Source organism: Chrysoperla carnea, chromosome 1 (assembly GCF_905475395.1).
Source record: "Chrysoperla carnea chromosome 1, inChrCarn1.1, whole genome shotgun sequence".
NCBI classification, from domain to species: domain Eukaryota; kingdom Metazoa; phylum Arthropoda; class Insecta; order Neuroptera; family Chrysopidae; genus Chrysoperla; species Chrysoperla carnea.
In genome coordinates this window covers 26250983-26275380 of record NC_058337.1, presented here as the reverse complement: position 1 = coordinate 26275380, position 24398 = coordinate 26250983, and the positions used below count along the sequence as shown (strand labels likewise).

At 26.5% G+C, this 24398-nt stretch overlaps 1 protein-coding gene across 1 annotated transcript in view; it reads right to left on the bottom strand.

Annotated features, from left to right (window-relative positions):
- The window catches only part of LOC123296805, a 34410-nt gene extending 31548 nt beyond the window's left edge, over positions 1-2862 (bottom strand). The window contains exon 1 of the mRNA XM_044878499.1: positions 2454-2862. Coding sequence (XP_044734434.1) covers positions 2454-2576 — 123 coding nt within the window. The 5' untranslated portion in view covers positions 2577-2862. The remainder of the gene's footprint in view (positions 1-2453) is intronic.
- Between the last annotated feature and the right edge of the window lie 21536 nt (positions 2863-24398).

Genomic DNA, 24398 nt, shown 5'->3' with positions numbered 1-24398 from the left:
TCTTACGAATACTTCTCAACCAATTCGAAATATTTTTATGAAAACTATACGGATATTAGTTGTGTCTTCGTAAGAATTATTAGGTAAATTGTATTGGCTTTCGTAAGGTCTTATAATATGTGCTGGATTTCGTAAGCCTTTTAATTTCGTTTTCGTAAGATGCCTCGATTTAACAAACTTTATTTTCATTTCATAGGTACTTTAAAAAAAGAACGCGAAATTTACTTGTACTAAAACATAAGTTTCAAAAAATTTTTTAATATTTTCAAATATTTCATTTGTGATCAAGCGAATAAAATAAAGTTACATAATTGAGTATTATAAAATACTCTAAAATTAATGTTTGAATAGAACTTATTATTTTTATTAATTCTTGCATACTAAATTTTTAATAATAGTTATGATCCGTATTCAAATAACAACGATTAATTTTCAAAATGTGACTTAAATTTTGATCATATATTTTTAATCATTTTTATCATGTTTATCTATTCTTAATAGAGCGAATATTTTAAATTACTTATAAATTTTGTTCTGAATTTGTCAATCAAGTTGTCCTTGTGATGGAAATTGTTCATTTATAAGATTGTCTTTGAATAAAAAGAGTGTCATTTCCCGCCTACATTTACCGTTAAAAGTGAAACTTTATACAAGGTTAAGTTAAAAAGTAAAAGATTAAATATTTATTAATTACCATCTAGTTCTAGAGCTTACAAAATTTCAGTAAAATACGATATCTGAATTGGAAAGAATTAATATCATAATATTATGATTCAAGGTTTATTAACTAAAGTTTGTTCAAGGTGCCATATTTTTAGAGCAGCTTAATTTTAAATATCGAATCTCATATCGTTTTTCAATAGTTCCTTTTTAATTTATTCATTTTTAACGCCAATCTTTTTACCTAAAGTTTAGAAATCACGATTTTAAATATTAGTGTTTTACTGATAATCAATAATTTTTGCCTGCAGTAATATTAAAAAAAGCATTGACAATTCAATACGTAAAAAATATGGTAGGAAGTTTGCAGCTGCCCACAGGGTTCAAAAGGTTATTTTTTTTCGTATATATCAACTACCTGTCATTGTTAACGTAGATATTGTATTTTCGCTTCGTTTTAATTTAAACGACAGACAAAAGAACATCTTCGAAAAACAATAACAAAGAAAACTCGTTTTGCATAAATTTGCAGTCGAACTAGGCTAAAATCACAATTTCCTTATAGCCAAACTTATTCAAACCCTCAGATCGTAAGTAAATCGAGTGATGGAATTTTCATTTCATTATCTTTAAGTCAATTTAGAGAAATTTCTCGAAAAATCCAAAATATTCTAGAATGCTTTGTTATGTCGGTAAATTTTTTTATTATCAAAGGAAGATCAAGCACCATTCTACCAAAAATATGAGTGGAACCAATGGGTGATGCGAAAAAAAGGGGTGATTTTATACTTGACTTTTATAACACAGAGGAGGTTTGGCTTATCGTACCGCTATTTAAATTATACCACTCTCCAGATTTCTACTTAATAATCAGATTACTTCAATGCTGATACTTTGCCTAACATTAAAATAATGTCAGCTTAAAATTATTGGTGTCAGCAAAAGAGTTTATTTTGTGGAAAAGTTGGAGGCGGAATAATTTTAATGGCGGTAAAAGATTAGACTAATAAAATCAAACAATCTGTTTATAAAATTAAATGAGGTTTCTCACCAAGTCCAAAATTATGTACAAATTGTTCACAATCAAGTATTTAAATTTTATATTATTAAAAACAATAGAATGTCATACGTCAAAATACATTTTAAATTTGATTCTTAAATAGTGGAAATATTAGGACAATGTATAAGAAGATATTGATATTGTATATTGTTAGTTTTTCGCTATTTGTTAACATTTCCATCTGGTTCAATCAAATTTTTTTCAGCTCGATTGGTTCACGGGAAAAGGATTAAAAATCGATCCTAAATTTTTTCTGCAGGCAAGCAGACGCACAGACACAACGATTTAAAAGAAAAGGAATAAAAGTAGATAATAAATAATTAAAATAATAAAAAATAATTTTATTATACGTGTATGACTACAAGTTTTTTTAATCATTTAATCTCAAAATTTTTCGAACTTGCGCTCATTTTCAATAGATTTAATCTAATTTATACAAAATTTGGAAAAACTGAAATGAAAATTTAAAGAAAATTATTTGAAATTTAGACTCAAAATAGGAGTTCACCACACAAAATCTATTAAAAGGAGTTCGTAATCTCTTGAGAATGAACGCAAGTTCGAAAAATTTTGAGATGAAATAAAAAAACTTGTAGTCATACACTAATAATAAAATTAATATAGTACTGTCAAATTATATGTGCTACCATATTATAGTAGGAACTACCCAAAAACCTAATATAAATTCAATTAAAAGTAGATAGATTTTAATAAATAGAATAAGTGTACTTACATTTGAATAAACATTTTCTGCAATACCATGATGTACTGTAGTTGTTAAACTTATAATTAACGTTAAAAATACTATTGATACCGATGATTTAACTGCATTTAAAAATGGTATAAAAGTTCCCATATTGTATAATTTTAATTTGTTTATGTTGTTTGTTTAAAAAATAGAATTACACGCGTTCCTCCAACGTTCTTACTTGGCCGTTTTAAAAAGAATATTTATATAAAAATAATTTATTTAAATAATAAATTGATGATGGTATTTATGAAAACACTTGAATTTTACTAAAATAATATCACTCATAATATATGTACTAGTTTACAATAAAAAATTTTGATATTCCCCATTCGGTTTTACCGGAAAATGTATGTGTAATCAAAAACGTATCTGAAACAATAAGAAAAAAAAATTAATATTAAATGTAACTAACATAAATTTAATGTTTCGTAAAAATTGGTTGGTTTTATTTATTACAAAAAATGGTGATAATGTTTTAATTCTTCAAAGGAAATTTTTCTGACATAGGAGCCAAAAATAAACTGTTTTTATTTCCTACTTATATTTTAATCCATATATATATATATATATATATATATATATATATATATATATATATATATATATATATATATATATAAAATAACTGACTGACTAATCGATCAAAGCACAGTTGAAACTGCTGGGCCTGAAGCATGAAATTTTACTCAAACGTTCAAACGGAAATGGAAATTCATCTCCTAAGGGGATTTTATTGCTCAGTTACAAACCAAAGTAAGCACCATCTCGCAAAAATATTTGTAACTTCATATTTTAGTTAATTATATAGGATAGATATAGAAGGCAAATTTTTAATTTTCTTTTTATACCATCTATATATGAAATATATCAAGGTATACTAAGTTTAGGCCCAAGTATGTAACGCTTAAAAATATTGAATCTCAAACAAAATATTGGTATAGATGTTCATAAAATCACTTAATTAATCCATTTCCGGTTGTCTGTTTGTCCGTCTGCCCTTCTGTAAACACGATAACTCAAAAACGAAAAGAGATATCAAGCTGAAATTAAAAGTAAAAAGAGAGGTTGAGTTCGTAAATGAGCAACATAGCTCAATTGGATCTTGGAGATAGACCAAAACTTTAAATGTAAAAGATGTTCCTTTAAAAAAAATAAAAAACTTTTTTTTGAAACATTTTTTCGTAAACATCATTGTTTACCTTCGAGGGTCCAAATTAGGCACAAATTATATAATACGTGTTATACGGGAATATCAGTTATGTGTGTCTGTAAATTGTCATTGTCTATAAATGGTATTTTGACAATTATCTCCGTCAATTGTTTGTGTTCACTAGTTATTTTCTTTTTTTAACTTATATCTTTTTATCTTTTAATATTAATCACTATTTCGTTACGGAAAAAAATGTTTTAAATTATGTATCTCGAGTGGAAAGAATAAAGTTTTCAACCCCCGAACTAAAAAAAGGGATGTTATAAGTTTGACATGTGTGTCTGTCTGTCTGTGGCATCGTAGTGTCTTAACGGATGAACCGATTTTAATTTTATTTGTTTCATTTTGAAAGGTAATTTAACGGAGAGTGTTCTTAGTTCAAGTGCGAGTTTGGGGTTCCGCACCCGGAAAATTTGTCGCGGTTTTTTAAAATTTTGTAAATTTCACTTGTAATATTTTAAATATTACAAGTGTTTACACTCATGTAATAATATTTCCTATATTTTCTTTAGATAATGATAATTATTTTTGATAGTACTATACTTGCATAGCTCTGCACATACAAAACCGCATAAATTCTTTATATTTTGAAATCTATTGCGATATGAATAAACTAACAAATTCATGGATCGACTAAAACACTTTATCCATTCTCTCTTCACCGTTAAAAAACGATAACAAAATCAATTCCTAAACAAACTCGATCGGGATATATTTAGGACAATATGTTAATTTCGTAAAAATTTTAGTTCTACTCATAACTTATTCAATGATTTCACTAAACTTGGACTATATTAATACAAAAATAAATTAATTCAAAAATATACGGATAATAAAATAAAAAACTGGTACAAATATTTAATAAATTTTTCGTCAATTGAAAGTTAATTGCTATAAATTACTGTTATGGAAACAAATTTAACATGTAAGTGTGTTGGACTTGCATGCACCAATGAGTTTTAAATGACGTATCTACCGTATTATATATTTATTAATGTATATGAGTGTTTGAGGTATAAGGTAACTGTTCTTTTTATTAAAAGTGTGTTTTAAATAAAGATATTTACCAAAAGGTTACGTCTACATGAGAATCGAACTTACAAATTCGATTTCAATTTCAAGAAATTTCAAAAGTTATATTTTAACTACTCGTATATGGGGACGGTAGATCCATAATGATCCAAGTAACATTTTAAATTTGTGGATACTAAAGAAGATGTGTTTTTAACCTTTAAAATAATTTTTATTTATAAAAATACGCATTAAACATTGTTGAAGTAATGAAAAAAAATATTCGATTAAATTAGTGGTGCGACCCTTGAGGACCATACGAATAACTTCCCAGCATAATAAATAGTTATTAAAAAAAACTCGGCCGACTCGAAAAGACTTGATCGAATGTAATGAAATTCTTTTCGGATCATATTGCCTTAAATACGCTTCGATCGACACCTCAAAGAAATTGATATCATTTTCGTTCGTGTGATATCGATTAGGAGAGAATTTAAAAAAAACTCGTCCGGCTCGACCGAATGTTAGAAATTCCTTTCGGATTATATTTCGACGGAACGACGGAAAAAATGTCTACGGACGTACGCACACACACACACACACACACACACACACACACACACACACAGAGACAAACTTCTTCTCAAAATTGGTGTTAGAGCCACGTCCGAACCATAAAACGTAAAGATATGTTGAAAATTTCGATTTCGAAAATCGAAGCCATTACAACAACTTCCTATATTGGGAAGATAACAAACAATTGACTGAGTTAATTGTTGAAATACCATGTTGAGACAGTGTTGATTACGCAATCGTTTCCTCGGTGGACATAGGAATAAACAAACACATACTTTAAACAAACTGATTTAGGACCAGTAATAGCAATTAAACTGTTTCATTTTTTCTTTGTTGAATAGGGGTATGATAAATAACAGAAATAGTGAAGATGCTTGGTAGGATTTATTTCTACTTTGAAATTTTAATTATATCACTTCCCTGCGCTTCTATAATGATAATATAACAATCTTTAACATTAATTATACTGAAATTTACTGTTTTAGTTAGTTAGAATTGAATGTCAAAATTGACAATTCAAATTGACTTTTGAAACAACAACAAAAATCAGGTACAATATGTTTTAATTGAAGGAACTGTAGAATGTAAGAGTTGCCCTTCGACAACTTTGCAAAATCTTTTTAATTGCTACACTTTTTTTAAAAATATTTAATAATAGTATGACAAATCTTTAATTTTTGTTTATATAACAATCATGAATATAAAAGCTACAATTCAAAGCCCACATATATTTCATATTATATTGTTATTATTATTAACTATATTTAAAATGTAATAATAATATTGTAATTTATTTCCAAAATATTAAAAAGGTAGATTGACTTGACTCTTTGCTGGTTACTCTTACTACATACAATAAATACAAAGGTACAAATTAATAAAATATACATGTATGTATGTATGTATGTTTGTGTGTATGTTTGTATGTTTGTATGTATGGAGATTATAAAATAAACAAAGTTTTAAAAATAGTGAAAGTAAAATTGAATAAAATCACTTCACTACTTCACTGAAACAAAAAACAGCAACAATAAAATATGTATATATTGTATTGTCCAGTTCATAATTATAGATAGTTTTAAAAAAATATAGCTATTGCTTTTACTACATGAAATTATTATTGACAAGAAACTATTTGATAAGGAAGTCTGTTTTGAGATTGCAAATAAAGAGTGTTAAAAAAGTATATTATATTTATATTTCCAAAGTTTGTATAGTGGCTCCTAAGTATTAGAAAAAAACAAAAATATTCTTATGACAAGAAAAAAACTTTGCGGCAAGAATTTGTTCTATCCACAAACAAATTTCTTCTTGGAACAAGAATATTTCTTCGTTTTGAATTATTATTTTAAGATAAACTATTCTTGGTTTTAGAATTTTATAATTTACTTTTTGTTAGTGTAAAATAAATTGATGGTAGATAAAGCCTTTTTTCTTAAAATCTTTATGTTTAGCCGAGTTCACGATTATTCAAAAACGAACACAGATAGCTAGGTTTACCGGTCACTGATATTGGAGGCACACAAAAATGTAGCTTTCAAAAGAAGAATAAAAAAGTTATAAGTTTATAAAAACAAACGATTATACCTACATAGAAAAAAATTAAATTGGAACAAGTAATAAAAGCTTGAACCGAAAATATTATAATGGAAAAAAATTTCTATCTTTGAGAAAATATTTTTATTTACTTTGATAATCCTGGCTTAAAAACATTTTTTTTACCAATTATTATTTTCTCTTATTAAGAACAAAGAAAATATAATAAATTTACAAATAAAAATAAATAGAAAATATAGAATAATAAAACAAAAAAACTAAAAAAAAGAAACAAAAAGAAATAAATATTTTCGATTCATAAGTCTTATCCTGTTCTTGCAACTGATTTAGTTCAAGACGATACTTTCCTTCGATAAAGATGCTATCATGATTTAAAACAAGACCTAAATATTGAAATAATGTCACTATAAATATCAACTAATACGTACAGATAAGTATATACAGGGTTTTTAAATGTGTAAGTTAGTTGTTTTTTTCCACTGGTTGTGTATTTTTTACTTTAAGATTATATAAGATTTGATATACAAACATTACTTGTATGTAAAAAAGAATGTCTCAAAATTGATTAATTTTCTCGGTATATTTGAATGATTTTTCCTACTGCTCATAACCTGTCGATCCACAATAAAACGCATCATTTTTTTAAAATCTGCAATTCTAAAGTCTCTATCATAAAATAAATATTTTAGTCGATATATATGTTTTTGTAACTTATTGAAGCACTTTATTTATTAAAAAATATTTTCCAATTATATTATATTAACAATCAAAGAATTTTGTTATAATAGCAATCAATTTTATTTTTTAGTAAATCTTACCAAATTTGTGCACTTTCCACAAATCTTAACATTTGAAACACACTGAATAACAAAAGTAATTTTATTTTTTAATATTATTGAATTTTTATGAGTCGTTAATTTATTTTGCTTAAATACACAACAAATTTATGTTCAAATATTCACCACCAAATTATATTTAGATAGTTGTGAGCTGACAATTATAGAAAGTTATTCAAAATTATTAATAATCGACAAAAATGAAGTAATTTGGATTTAAATTATTTGGATTAAACTCAAATAATTTTCAATTAAATTAATTTGTTCATAAAATTAGTTAATAAATAAAATTATGAAGATCCCAAAATTGGCTATGTAAGTGTAGAAATTGATGTTCAAAAAATAATTTTTCTCCATAAAATAAAAATTAATATTGGATTCTTATCGGATAAAACGGATAATTCTCGATATATTAATCAATCAAAATTTAGAGATTTCCAAAAAAAAAAAAAAATAGAAGACTAATACTTCTAAACAAAGATTGCCAATATTCTAATTCAAATCAAATTTTTTTTAAATCTAAAAGAAATTGTTAAGAATTCTTAACTAATCTAAAAATTTATCAAAATTTTGAAAATAATTTATCAAAATGAAAAATATTCATGTGAAAAATTAATATTAAAAATATAAAACAAATCAATTAAAAAATAACCCCTACCTTATATAAAAATTTTGATTAATTAAAAAATTGTTTAATAATGAACAAAAATGATTATCACTTATTTCGAATTAATCTTATTATTCACTTATTTTGTTTTAAGAAATCACACTCGCAGATTAAACTTTTTATTCACAATAAAAACTAATCTCAAGATTTCTATTACTCGACATTGATAATATGAATGAAAGGATCATTAGATTTGCTCTACCTTTTATGTATTATATCTCAGGTCAATTCAAATCTGGTCACATGTATCTCATTTTTCTCAAGAACAAATCATCTGAAGATGTTTTACTTATAGAGAAATGTGATAAACATTGAGTTATATAACAAATGTTTTCAATAGTAGATAATCTAGATAATTTACTTTTCACGAAGTTTCATTTCAGTCAGTTTTTTATTTTTATGACTTTTAAATCTTGCACGTTTCCGATACCCTATTTCCTATTAAATTTTAAACGGTTTTAATCAGTAAATTCAGTAAATTAGCCCTTGTTGTATTCTTTTTAATATCGACGTTATTTCACAAAGTTATTTCAAATTTGACGTATGGCAAAAAATAAATTTTTACTAAAAATGCTATAATTTACATTCAAAATTTCCTACTTTTTAGAGTCGGGAAAATTTATGATTCTACGATATCTGATTTTTGTATAAAATAGTTACGATAAAATATCAGTGTGTTTTACTACATCTAAGCTATAGATACAGAGAATCGATATGCAAATAGCTCTAATAGAAATAATTTTTAAACATTTTTTAATATCCGAATCATTTTATAACTGTTTACGATTTATACCTCATCCATCTCTTGGAGATAAAATTTAACTCTCCGTACTAATATTTACTTGTTGAAAGTAATTTTTGTGATATTTTTCATTGCAAAGAGGACACCGGTCAAATAACATTGAAGAAAATTTGACACTCAATATTATGTATGATCTCAAAATATTTCTGAGAAAGTAATAGATGTTTTGAATCTCCGGTAAGGCAAGCTTCTGTTAGGGCTCTTGGATAATTTTTGTGGAAAATATGTTTCCGATATTCAATTTCTTTTACGTGGATTTGACCCCAAAGAAAGGTATTAAATCTCAAAAAAGGAGATTGATTTAACTTTAAATGTATATATCATATTTTTAACTAGATATAATATATAACTACATATTTCTATGGATACAAATACAATATTCTCCCCGAACAGACATTAATGTTCGATTTTCCGAATAGGTAACAATAATTACTCATTCACGAAAAAAAAATGTATTATAAGTTTAATGTGATTTAACGGAAATATAACAAATTTAAAAAAACTTTCTGTCTTATTTAATAATAAAAACCTATCTATAATTATGAACATTCTCATACATTTTTATATATACAATTACATAGATGTAATTATTATATAGTAACTTTATTCAAGCATAAAATATAAAATTTTCAGTACCTATGTGCCCGTCTATTTCTTTCTTATTCGTAATAATAACAATATATAATATATAATATAATTATTTTAAATATTTTCTTTTATAATTAACTCTTTTTTTACATAAAAAACACACTACAAATTAATATGAAATTTTCTAATTTTTTTAATTGTTTATTATCATTATGCAACAATAGAAACCTATTCAATTTATTATCTAGCATATTGTTATAAACTTTTCTATTTTCCTCATGGTAAACAGAAAATTTAAGTTTTCTTTTCAATTTTCTAGTGAAGCAAGCTATGAAATTATTTTAAAATTTTGACAAGTAAGTAAGATATTAAATAATTTTCCTTACCTTAATAATTAATAAAAATAATATTAATAAATATACAAAAAAAATATCACAGATTGTAGACGAATTAAGGCTCAATATATATTATAAAAAACTCACTAAGATAAATTACTAAACAAAAATTTTTGTTTTTTGGCAACTAATGCCATCATTATCACACCATAAAATTTATTTAAATTTTTTTATAAAAAAATTTTTTTATTCATGTTCCCATATTTTTTTAAAAAGAATTCACACTTAATTTTTAAGAATAAAAGAAATTATAAAAATTAAAACTAGTTAAGAAAAATTTCTCTGCAAAGTTTCAAAAAAACACGACCGCACGTTTCTTAACCGTTTCTCTTCAATATAATACAAAGAAAGAACACGTTACTATCCGATGACAATTTTAAGTCAACTGATCGCTTAACACAAGTAAGTCTGATTTCACTTACCTTTAGCTTACCTTGTTCTACGGGTAAAAAATTATTTAATATACATACTACTTAAATATTATTTACAAACAAAGATAGTTTTTCATTTTATATTAATTATTTATTGTTCAGACAAAGATGGATATAATAAAATTTATACTTTCTAAATTCTAAGTCATTTAAAATACAATTAATATGTTATAAACATGTCTATATATTTTTATACCATGTTTAATTCAATATATTTTAATACTTTTATCAATTAATTAATTAACGAAAATTTAATTTTAGTGTTAATTAGTTCCGCATTTTGGAAAAATTTGATAGTATTTACGGAGAATTAATAAAATTTTAATAATTCAATTGGAGAGATATGCTAACCGAATCAGTATTCTGTCTTACAATGAAAATTTTACGTCATTAATAAGTAAACGAATTGTAATTCCATGAGTAATTTATAAATTTATAAAATAAAATTAATTTTTTTTTTTTAATTTAAATAAATAATTTTAACTAGTTTTTTAACTAGTTTTTTTTTTTTTTTTTTGCTGAAAGAAAAAGGGGCCTTTTTTCTTTACTTTTTTTTTGCAATGCCGTAAAAATTTATTTTATGGATTTTTTGAGCTTGAATATTAATTCTTATTAATTAAAAATTTTTAATAATTATTGAAAAACTTGAATTTCAATACATCATTATTTTTTTGAAAAAAAAAAAATTGCTTTAAGAGAAACATGTGTTGTTAAAACTTGTTAATTTTCATTTTCAAAATGTCAAAAAAAAATTACAGTTAATTACATTGACTATAAAATATGAGATAGTGAATCTGAAATATCTATTAAAAAAGAAGCATTGCGTGGGCAGATTGAATAGATCCTTAACCTTTTAGTGTTTACTTGTTTCAATAATAATTTCTAAATATTCCCGTTAATCATTGATTTCGAAATCAATAATCATGATTGATTTCGTTGTACATGAAAATTCATGTAAAATTATTATTATTATATTAAAAATATGGAATACTCACTCGACTATCATAATAATAATAAATTGCAAGCCCATATAATAAAGCTAAAATTGTATTAATTTTGCTACACTTTTGAAAGTTAATAAATGTATTAATTAAAAACTCACTTTTTATCCGAACATTTATTTGTCTGTCGAATTTGTTAAGCGAAACTTATTGACAACACAATATGTAAAATAGCCATGAATTTCGCGATTGTGTCGAGAGTGTCGATTCTAATTTTTACACAGCACATATAAGAATCGTCAGAAAAAAAAATTGATTGAAAAATGTAAATCAACTTCAATTTTCTTTATTTTCAAATTAATCTCCATCAATTCTCAATAAAGCAGGCATAAAAAATTATAGTGTTTGCTTTAAAAACGGTTTTGCCGAATCAAAATCGGCTTTGTATGCTTTATAGTATATACTAGCTTTATTATATATACTAGCTTAAAAGTAAAATCTACCGCTTTTGGAGGCTATATCCATCTCTCTTGATCTCATTTGTTTCCCTTCTACGACACTCGAAGAGGAATTGATTCATACAGCTAAAATATTTGCACAATTTTCAATTTTTTTAAGTATAAAATAATCATAATTTATTGAAATGTGTATCAGAAAAGAAGGCCATGAATTGTTTGACATTCAATATTATGCATTTTTTACAGAAATCTTTAATTTTTAGTTTAAAATGATGATCATTGATGAAGCAGTAAAATGTCAGAATAAATCATTAAAATTATTTCTTTATAAATTATAGCTGTGCTATTCTAATGTATGATCTATATTGTTGTACAGTTTCATTCAAATCCATTCGCTAATTTTTGGGTGAAAGTGTAACAAACAAACAAACATCCTTACTTTCACATTTATAATATATAGTATTTATTTTCTATATAGTATGCTACTAATACTACATAGTTATATCGTTTACGTACTGTGACTTATTGTATTTGGAATAATCGTTTAGTATGAAATTACTAAATTTTCTATCTTAAATTATTACACTAAATTAAGTAGTGTTGACACTTAATTAAAACTCAAACAATAAGTAGTGTCGCAACTCGATAAGAAGTTCTAGGCACTATATGAATCACAGATAAAAAATGACATTAAAAATTTAAATCTCAATATCTCGCAAATAATATTAAAAAAAACTTTAACTGGATTGGGGGACCCGGGACAGAGGTGAAACTTCACTCGCTTTATTTCAAAATAAAATTTATATAAAATGTAAATATTGATTCTGTAGAATGGCATTTTACACCCCACTTTTGTCTACCAATCATATTGATTTTTCATTCACAATATTTTAACGATTAGATAACACGTGTGTTTACCTGGCAAGTAATGTAAGCAAGTTTATAAATTTAAAATACAACACGTCTTAGAATATATAGTGCCTAGCCTAAACTTTTCCTATAATACATCATCTTATTAAGTAAGTACATCGAAATAAATAAACATTTTACATCGTATCTTAAATGGAAAAATCTCATACAAAAACCATTGATATCAAAGAATTAATTGGACGGATAAGCCGTCTCTTAAACTAGACCTTAAAGAAAAACATATAATTTGGATTACACCGAATCAGTTGTAATCGACATCATGTGGCATGTGGCAGCGTTTCAACATACGGTATGATGACGTCGTTTTTTTTACCGATTTTAAGCATAAAGATCAATTTTTCTATATTCAATATCATAATTTTGCAATTAGTTTGTTATTGAGTTTTCTATAGCATAAATACTCGATAACTTATTTATTATCCACCCTACGGGCAATATTACTTCTCGAATGATAAGGAATATTAAACAAATTTTTATCAAAATTTTCAAATTGATTTTAATTTAAATCTTTTCCAACCATGCAATTTTTAAACATACACGAAACCTCAAATTTATAACATACTATATATGAAAGTACAACCGATGATTTTTTAAATAAATTATTATGTGTAATTTGAAATTATGGAAAAAAAATTATTTAACACAAGGTACTAATTAATTAGTAATCATTTATTATTTTTGTCAAATAGGAAATTCGATACAGACAAAATTACCAAATTAAATGTTGTTTAATTAAATCTGATTTCTTCCATAAAATGGTAAAAAAGAATGCATATAAAATTCATTTCCATTAATGGTATCTTGTTTTTATTTTAATAATATTGTATGTACAAGGTAGAGCAGAGAAGTGTGTGATTTTGAAGACGCTGGTTGTAAAAAGCATTCACATCAACTTTTCCAAATTAACTTTTCATCTCCTTACAATAAGCTCCTCATAAAAAGCATTTAAGGAAGTACTGAAAAAAAATTAATTGTGTTTTTAAGCAAACAGTATAATGTTTTTAACCCCCGGCTAATAAAGAGCATATATCTCCGTATCTGTGTATCTGTTTGTGTCTGAGGTATCGTAGCTCGAGATCGAGAGTGTTCTTTATTATTTTTCATTTCGAGTTTAGGGTTCCGCATACGATAACAACTAGAAACGTTGTTATGCTCTGCATTTTCAAAATCCCACACCTCTCGGCCGCACTTTGTACATACAAAGAACTTGCATGTTATTTAAATTAAACAGTGTGTCTAGATGTTCACCATCGGCATATCATTTATTAAATGGCATACAGTATAGTCTCGATAATCGGGGCACTCGATATTCGGAAACGTCTAATAATCGGAACACTTTTCGTCTGCACGAACTTTTCACGCCGCTCTCATTCAATCACTCAAAAATGATATTGTTTGTTTGTATATAGGCTCTTCCAATATGATTCATTGTTATGATTTTAAAAACACATACAGCACCACAATGCTTAATGCTGTGTGTACAGTCTATGTTAAATATATACATTCCAATTCTGTTTTTGTAATGCTTTATTTTATATATAATAAAATTTTCCACATAATTCCAGTAATCAGAGTACCACCGCTTTTTAAGTTCCGATTATCGAGAATCAACTGTACTAAAAATATAAAAAGCCAGACGACATCTATCAATTATATTTTGTAACATTGAATAAAAAATATAAACGAGAATTTAAATTATTGGAGCAGAATAGAATTGTCTAGTAATTCTACAACTAATGAATGTTTTCCCAGAATTAGTGGCCATTTATTAATTACGTATGCATAATTTGGACGATTTTTTAAGTAAGCATATTTTTCACGAAAAGCTCTCACGGCCATAAAATTTTTTAACGGGAAGTTTTCGTGGTACGGGCAATTTGATCAGAACGTTACGAAAAACATTTTATGGTTGGTTTGAAAAAGTTTTTATAGAAAGCCATTTTCCTAGTCATACACGTCCTATAAATATAATATGTGTGTAGCTTTGATCGTAGTAGCTCGAAAAATTCTCGTTTGTGCCCGTAAGAGTTTTTGATCAAGACGATCTGAAGAACAATTTGGGGGCATATACTAAAACTATAATATATTCGTAGCTATGATCGCCCGTAGTTCGAAAACTACTAGTTAAAATTATTTGTGGCCAGATAAACAATTTTTGTTTGAATCATTTTTCTTTAACATCACTTTTTACACTAGGGCTACTAGTTGACACTAGGGACAAGACCACTAGTTGGTCTTGTGAAAGATTCTCAAAAACCAATATACAGGATATATAAACAATTTACTCAATGAATGTGTGCATTTTTTGATTGATTATGAGATTCATTATGAATTAAGAAAATGACATTATGATCATTATGAATTAAGAAAATTTATGTAATATAAATTTATTTTAATTTTAAAACTTACATAAGAAGAAAATGTAAGTAATTACAATGGTAAGTTATTAAAATACTAAGTATTATGGCTACTAGGAACATTATTAATTATATTCATACATGCTTAAATATGTCAATTGCAGATAAGAAAATGAATCTATTGTAATTTTATTATATCATGGTTATAGCATTGTTATACCGGTAAAGAGTGTGGTTGCCAACTTTTTTAAAAAGTCGTTCTGTGACATTTTTCCGAGCTCCCGAACCAAAAAAGGGGTGTTATAAGTTTGACCACTATGTATGTGTGTGTGTCTGTCTGCCTGCTTGCCTGTCTGTCTATGGCATCGTAGCGCCTAAACGAATGAACCGATTCTGAATTTTTGGTTTCGTTTATAGAAAAATAATTTAATGTAGAGTGTTCTTACCTATGTTTCAGGTGGAAGTTGAGGGTTATGTGCCCAGAACAACTAAAAATTAGGCGATGATCCTCAAAATCGGTTTTGTTTAGAGAAGGCTCTATGGAAATAAGGTAATTTAATGGAGAGTGTACAAAGATATGTTTCAAGTGCGGTCTTAGTACCCGAAAAATTGATCGGGAGTTTTTGAATTTGATAAATTTCACTTGTATACAAATGCTTACATACCGCTTATTTTTCAAATGCTTATATCTCGAACACCGTGAGATTTGGCGAAAATTGTCAAATACCAATAAGTTAATGAAGAGAATGTGGTGCTCGGCAGTAGGGTACTTATGTTCCATTTATGGTCGTAAATAAAAATAAACACAATGCAAAGCTTGAATTTGATTTTGTTGAGTACGCACAGGCAATCACTTGACACCGACTCCCATAAAAATCAATTGCGAAGGAGTCGATTCCTGGGTCAGACAATTTTTTCGGTTTTATTTCCTGGATTATACTAATTAGCAGATTGTTATCTTCTACTGACAAGTAATAACATTCAATTATTGTTTTAAAAGTTTAAAGCTACTTTTTCATTAGCTTCTTACTTTACAAAAGTAAATTTAATCCTGCTCTATCTCGGTAACATATTATTTTCGAATATATGTTTATGACTGTAGAACTTTCGTTTCCTGAATAAGGAACTGCAGGAAATTTCGTTTCCTGAATAAGCTAAGAAAACAAAAAGAAGAAAATGTTCACCAAATTTGAATCTTAGGCCTTATTTACGTGGTAATTTGCCTAATATTATATTAATGAAAAATGCATTCAGCCAAATAAAATTCATCCCATAAAACACAACTTAAACAGAAGATGTGTTTTATCATAGTGTAGAGGAGTGACGGTTATGCAAAATGGCTACTTATATTATTATAAAAACTTACCCATAAAAACCAAGTTTTATAACATCTCCTTTCTTTGTAAATTGGTAGTACGCAACCTATCGTGAGCATATCACATACCTTAGCATGTATTTGATCGAAACGGACAGTGTATTCACGGACAAACCACACTACGTATTTGTAAGTGTAGATGTATAAGATTTCGATTTTTGGTTGTTTTTTTTTTTTTTTTTTGTAGTAATTTTTATTTAGGTCACTCTTTCACACTATGATAAAACATATCTTCTGTTTAAGTAGTGTTTTATTGGATGAATTTTATTTTGATGAATGTATATTGTATTGATTAATATAAGAGTAGGTTAATTATCTCGAAAATTAGGCCTCAGATCCAAATTTGGCAAATTAAATTTTCTTCTTCTTTTCTCAGCCTATTCAGAAAGCGAAAGTTCTGCAGTCAATTATAGAACACGCTGTATATTATGTGTGTATATTCGTTGTGTGAAAAGTAAGTGAAGGGATCGATCGCTCAAGAAATTTGCAAAAAATCAAACGTTTTATTTAAAATATGCCTATTTTTCAATTGTTTACATGTAATGGGTATAGTAAAATTATTGAATAATAACAACTCATTAACATTGTTGCATTCAAAATTGTACGAGCATGAGAGGAAATTGCATAAATAATATTTTTTAAACGTTAATTAACATAATAATTGATATTTGTTAGAAAATGGTGTTATATTTTTAATATAAACCATATATACAAACCACAGAACCTTATATTATATAAGGTTCACCACCCACAAAATTATATGAATAAGTAATGTTTCATTGCCATGAAAACCTGAAGTAAAACTCTTGCACGGTGCGAATAAGTTCTACTATAGTCCGATCAGAATGAGATATGGCATCCAAGCTATTTTTGAAGCGTATTTAAGTTTTTCTAAAAATAAACTAACAAAAATTAAAATTATAAATTCCCATGTTTATTATGGTCTAGACAATATATGTAAGATTTCCGTACAAAAAAAACTTTAAATAGTCATAATAATGGTGATTAACCTCATTATTTTTGCACGCGAGTTTATTTTTAACCATAAAACTTACCAAATTTTGAATATAAAGAATTTTTTTTTTTTGCACAACCATATTGTTTATATATTGTGGAGTTTTCAATCAAATATATTAATCGATTGACTTATAAACAGGAAGTGTCTTCATAAATTCAAAATTATGCAAAAACTGTTTCTGTGTAAACAATCAATTCTCAAATTTCCAAATGAAATATTTCAAGAACTGTTACGCAATATTGTACAATCATCTTGGGTTTTCACTTCTCACTTTCTGCAAACAAAGTAAACATTTGATGACAAATAGAGTTTGATGAATAGTCCAACATGAAAATTTTGGACCATTTCTGTCCAAAGAATTTTTGAAATAAAAAATCTGTTAAACTATTTTAAATAAAAACTAGTTGTACTACCGATACAAAAACGTAAAATTCTCTATAAGAAAATTTCTTGTATGTTTTTAAGTTTGTTTTTAAGTTTAACACAGTAAACTTAAAGTTTTTAAAAATATATGCAACTAGCAGGTACTCGCCCGCTTTGCTGGGTAATTTCAACTCTAAAAACAAAGACTTCCGTAGTACGGCCCTCACTTATCCTTCTTTTTGTTCACAATTTCATGAATTTTAATTTTTTAAGCAGAAACCCTAATTTTTTTTGAAAAAAAAATTTAGCCTATGATACTCGCTGATAATGTAACTTTCTATAGGTGAAATAATTTTAAGCTGCCGTGGAATTGTAAGTAGCTGTTAGTTATAAAAGACCAAAAAAGGTCAGCAATAATTTTCCTACGGGAACATACTTTTGAGATAATAAGTGTGCTATATATTAATCCGGATAGAAACCCGCTTACCCTTAACTATGAAAAATTTAACGAATCTATCCCATACATTTTACCGGGATGAAAAGCCTATGTGCTATTCCAGACTCTAATCTTTCCCTGTGCCAAATTTCATCCAGATTCATTCAGCCGTTCTGACGTGATTGAGTAACAAACATTCATCCTTCGTCCTTCCAATAATACTAGCTTGATTCCTACCAGCTTCGCTGGGTTTAAAAGTAAAGATAGGTAAAGACCACCGCGTTATAGCCTTCACCTCCCTTGCTTTCACTTATTCCCTTTCCATAACACTCGAACTAATGGTAGGGAGTGTTTTACAAAGGTAAAATTTGTAAAGTTTTCAATTTTTTTTAATAAAATTGTCATAATTCATTATATCAGAAAAAGAGTATATCAGAAAAGATGGCCATGCATTTTTTACATTTACTATTTTTATATGTCAGAATAAATTTAATTATTTACTTTTTTTAAATATATTTTTATAAATTATAGCTTATGTGTTATGCTGATGTATAAGCTATATTATTGTTAAGTTTCATTCAAATACATGCATTAGTTTTTGAGTGAAATCCTAACAAACAAACAAACAAACAAACATCCTTACTTTCACATATAATATATAGAGATATGGAAATCAACTACATTACATAAACTTGTATGTATATCCATACAATTATATTAATAAAGTAGCTTGTCGTTACTATGGTAACTCTCTAATATAAATATCCAGCACCGGGCTAATACCACTGCACTTTTTTTTTAAGATTTAAATCTCTTTTTACTGCCATATTGACTCAATAACTTTTTTAATAAATACATTAATTTACATATTCAGAAAGTTAAAGATATATACATCATTTCTCGTTGCTTATACAACGTTTTAAAGCAAACGTTTTTATAAAGAAATAATTATATTTTTACTTTTTAATATGTACTGGGAAATAATTATTTTAAAATTTCCCATCTAGAAATACATGCAGTACAAATCGTTTAATTTTTCTAACGCTTCTATACTTTTTATTTCGTCCAATCTATACACAACTGGGATAAGTGCTGATCATTGCCAAACTGCTTAGGCAATTTTTCTCAAATGCGGTCCATTTAATATGTATGATTTCCTGAGTAAAGGAGGGAAATGACAGTAAAACATTTCCTTCAAAATAGTGAAGTTTGTTTCAAATCTCTTCCCTTAAAATTTAAATTTAATTGGAAATTTTATTTAGAATAAACTCTTATATTATTTTTCCAAAATACCTAATCGACTGGGAAGATATCTTTAAGGTTATATAAGGTTAATTATCTCTATTAGTAATAATTATTTTTGAATAACTATAAATATATAATAATATATATAATAATAATTCCCTTGAAATATACAGGAAAAAAAATTATATAAAAATTGACAAAGAAAATTTACGACATTTATTTAAAATGTATTATAAATTATACATTGATTTATTACTCAAATATAAACATTTAACGATTATATTTATTAAAACAAAGAAAGAGATTTTAAATGTTAAGAATATGCAAGAAGGCCTCTTATCCGTATAAAAATTTATTTGTCAATATTATCTCGCCTCATATATTTTATGGAAAATCCAAAAAGATATCATATTTAATTGGGTGTCAAAAAAAATAAGCATTTTTAAATAAAATTGACGTTTTTTAATATTTATTATAGTTTTAACACTTTGTATTGATGTCATATTTTGATAATTTTTAGAACCGGAAATAATATACAGTTCAAGTTGGATAAAATGTTTCAAAAAAATAATCGGATAGATTTTTAAATTTAAAAAGAAAGTTGTGTTTGTATAATGATCCCTCGTTTTTTCGTAGCAAAAATATTAATTTTAGTGTTTATGATCTATGGTCAGTCAAATTTTAACATTAAACTTTTTCGTCAGTTTTCGCTTTTCGGTTGGTTGTTTTACTTTTGACTTGTGTTGACTTTTAATAATATTATAACACATTTTGATGGGTGTATAATAAGTTTTAATGTCAGTTTTTAGTACGTTATTCAAATATGTCCTTACCGGTAAAATGATCTCCTTTATATACGTTAAAATGATCCCTATTTTGTGGGTAAAATTATAATAGGTAAATAAACCTTTCATCATGTGTCGGATCTTGAATTGGTTGATTTAGATTATTTTACCAATGATTTTTGTTTTCATGCTAATCGTTTAATGTAATTTAAAAGAAAAATTAATATTTTTTGTAAACTGTTTGGTAAAACTGCATTGGAATCATTTTACCCATGTATTCTTTCAAGGTTAGAAACGATTTATGCAACACTTGGTATGCCAATATTGCAACATTTGAATATAGAAATAAAAATTATTTTCATAAAAAACCGTAAAATTGTACTTTCCGCATTTCCGCACTTTCCGTTAGATAATCTAACTAGCCAGATTGTAAACTTATCTTCCTAATCAAGAGGATAATTAAACCCGTGCCGTTTCGACTCAGATCTACTAATCTTTACAGATATTATTTATATAATATATATAAGTCAAAGCCAGATCAATCAGTAATTATATTAACTGTTAAAGAAATATAAATTACTGAAAAATTATGTTGAAAAATTATTTTATTGCGCTTCTATACAAAAAATAATTTATTAGATACCGTAAGCAGTTTCTATTTCGCAAATATTACTCATTTTCACATTCCTCATTAAAACCTTTTACCAGATGTTTTGGTCAAACAAAAAAAGGAGAGATTATCCGCCATCTTATCTCCTTTCTTCCAGGTACAACAATATAGTACCTTTTGATTCAATTCTCTCGTCTCTAATTCTTAGTTTCCACTTCAGCCTTCATTCTGCTGAACAATTTTTGTACTTTAAGTAACTTCTACGTAATAAAACTATCAGATGCATTTAAGCTAGTTTTTGTTAAATATTATATACGCCTAAAACTGTACGAATTTTCGGAAAAAAACACTCGAGATATTATGAGGATATCCAGATTCTTCCAATATCTCTCATAATTTTACTATCCAATTAATGTTTTTTATCATGTAGTGTAAATGTGTAAATTTATTTTTTCGTTTTAATAAAAAAATTTATTGTATTGCAAGTTTTATAAATGATTATAGGTGCAAACGGCTCAGTGTGGCGCCATCAAATATGGTATTTTATAAATGACTAACTGTTTATGAGAAAGAAATTAACTATTTTTGAGAAAGAAATTTTTTTATTCACTTTTGTTTAAAACAGTTTTATAAATGCGCAGAATTTCATCCTAGACTAAAACACGGTGAAGGATTACAAAAAAGAAACAAATATATGTGTTTAATATTGAACTTTTAAAACGGTATTAACTTTTATCATTCAATTTATAGTCCAACATCCCAGAGCGGTTACACACAACCTATTTTTAAATATATGTAACCTTACGTTCTGAGTAGAGTTTCATGTACGTAGAGCGCTTACGCACAACGTAAAATACGAGTAAGACAGAGAGACAACATTTTTTTTCTACCTATCTCATTACCAACTATAACAGAAACTGAGATAGGTAGAAAAGCCGTCTCGCCTCCTCCTCTATGAGCAATGCGGACTTGGATAGATACACAATAAAGTTTTAACAATGGTGACTTCGACTTAAAATAACTCGCCCATGCCTGCAATAAAGGCTTACCATGATGGCCTTATTTTTTTTGTTTGTTTAGGAAATACCCAATATTTACTTTGTACTTATTTCTATAGGTTAAAATGAGATAATATCCTTTCTAGAAGTCGAGTAATTATCAAATAAAAATTAATCAAAGCATAACATCAAAATATAAACTAATTGTGACATTATACTAATTCTTGCATAATATTTTTAAATAATGAATTTAATTTTTTATTTTAACCTCCATATAAAACATGGTCGACCAAACAAGACCATATTAATTTAGGATTAGCAACATGGTCTTTAACCTTTTTTTTGCTTGGTCAACCAAATCATTTTTGACCATTGACGTGAAAAGCTTATCTCAGAAGTCTATTGAATTTTTGATTAAATTTTGAAAAACTCTTTCAAGATTGAAGTTTTTGAGTAGAATCGATACTACGTATTTGCATTTTTTTCTCTCTAATCCATCGATGTTTGGAATATAGAAAGGTATTTTCGAAAGATTTTTGTGTCATCATGCATAACGTCAACATAATAACATAATAATTATTGTTCCCCATTTTTGGAGAAAATAGTACTACGATTATTGTATTTGATTAGTTAATTAAAAAATTTTGTTTGCATATTTGTTTTGTAATACATAATTTATTACTTTTTCTGGTTAATAAAAAACCGTGATCTAACTTTCTCTGTAAAAAATAAGAAATCAATTGCACCAGGATCTGAAAAAGTAATTATAATGACATTTTTTATTTACTGAATTTTTTTTTACAAATATTACATTAATTCAAATCATCCTACGATAATTTAAAAAAAAAAGCAACAGTTGTTCGACATAACACTAGGCATTGTAAACTATTGGCTGGGAGCAAGGTAGGTGGAGGAACAGTTTAGTCGATCACAGCGCTCTTATCTCATAAAATTTGCAATAAATCATGCGTTTTATTTAACATTCGACTAATTTTCAATTGTTTAAATGGTTTAATAAATGAAAAAAAATTTTTATTGAAAATGAAGAATTAATTAAGCTTGCATAAATAATATTTTATACAATTACTTATTTAAATTTATTAGAAATAATTTTTCAATGTTAACCATAAATACAATCCAAAGACTTATATGTCCACCCATACAATTATAATATTAATAAATGGTGTGTCGTTGCTCTATAGCAACGACGTTTAAAGACGACTTTTCTCCCTAAATCACTGAGCCGGTAATGCTCCGTAAATGAGTTTTACTTCAGGGTGTTACTATTAACACCGCCTCAGTGACTTTGGTATTTAAACGTTTGATTACTGACTGGTTGGTTGCGGGTTGGACTCCAGGCAGCAGCGATGTGAACAATTATAATGGGGCGAGTTTTTTTAAAGATTAAAAAATAACGATGTGAGTGGCCTCTGTTATAGATAGATGTCTGAAAAAGGAGGTTAAACCCCATTATTATTTACGGAGCGTAATGTTTCCATCGAATTTCACGTCAACTAGTCTCATTATTTCAGATTTGTCTTAGCGTACTAATCCCCATTTTTTTGTTATTATATTAAAGTGCTTTTCCACTTATTGCAAAAAAACCTTCTTACACGATTTCCCCAAGATATTGTTAAAAACCGAACGGTTTGATATTTTTCAGCGCTGGGGAATTTTACACCGCACACACTGCACTAAAGGTATAAAAAAGTATAACATCATAACTTACTTTTTATTCCATGACATAATTAATTTTTTCTCAGTAGTGCGTAAATTTCTCTATTTATCATAGTTAAAAAAAAGGATATTCATTTTAAAAATCATTTTATAAACCATTATTATGTAATAAAATTTTTTGAATTTTTAAAAGAAATTATTATTATAACATAATAATAAATTATTATTATTAATTTGTTATATTATTATTTTTTTTAATTTTATATTTTGATCGACATATCCGTTGATTTAACTATTTATGTAATTATTTGTAGGTACGTTTTTTACATGCGTAATTTATTTATATTTTTTTTCGATTAATTTATTCAATAATAGTTTTTAAATGAAGTGTTAGTTTCGTTCTGTGTTAATTTAATTTGAAAATAAGTGATTAAATAGAAATTTAACTCTCAAGAGAATTGTAATAAATATTTTTGTTGAATATCCTCTGTTCATTGTTCAGTACGAAAATTTTAATAAATCTTTCAACAAGCTTTTAGTTAGTTTCACCTGTCCCGTTGTCTGTCTGTAGTTAAATCTTGCAATTCAAATTTGATCCACTTCCCGGTTTCCGATTGAGCTGAATTTTTGCATGCACATTTAGTTTGGATGACTATGCATG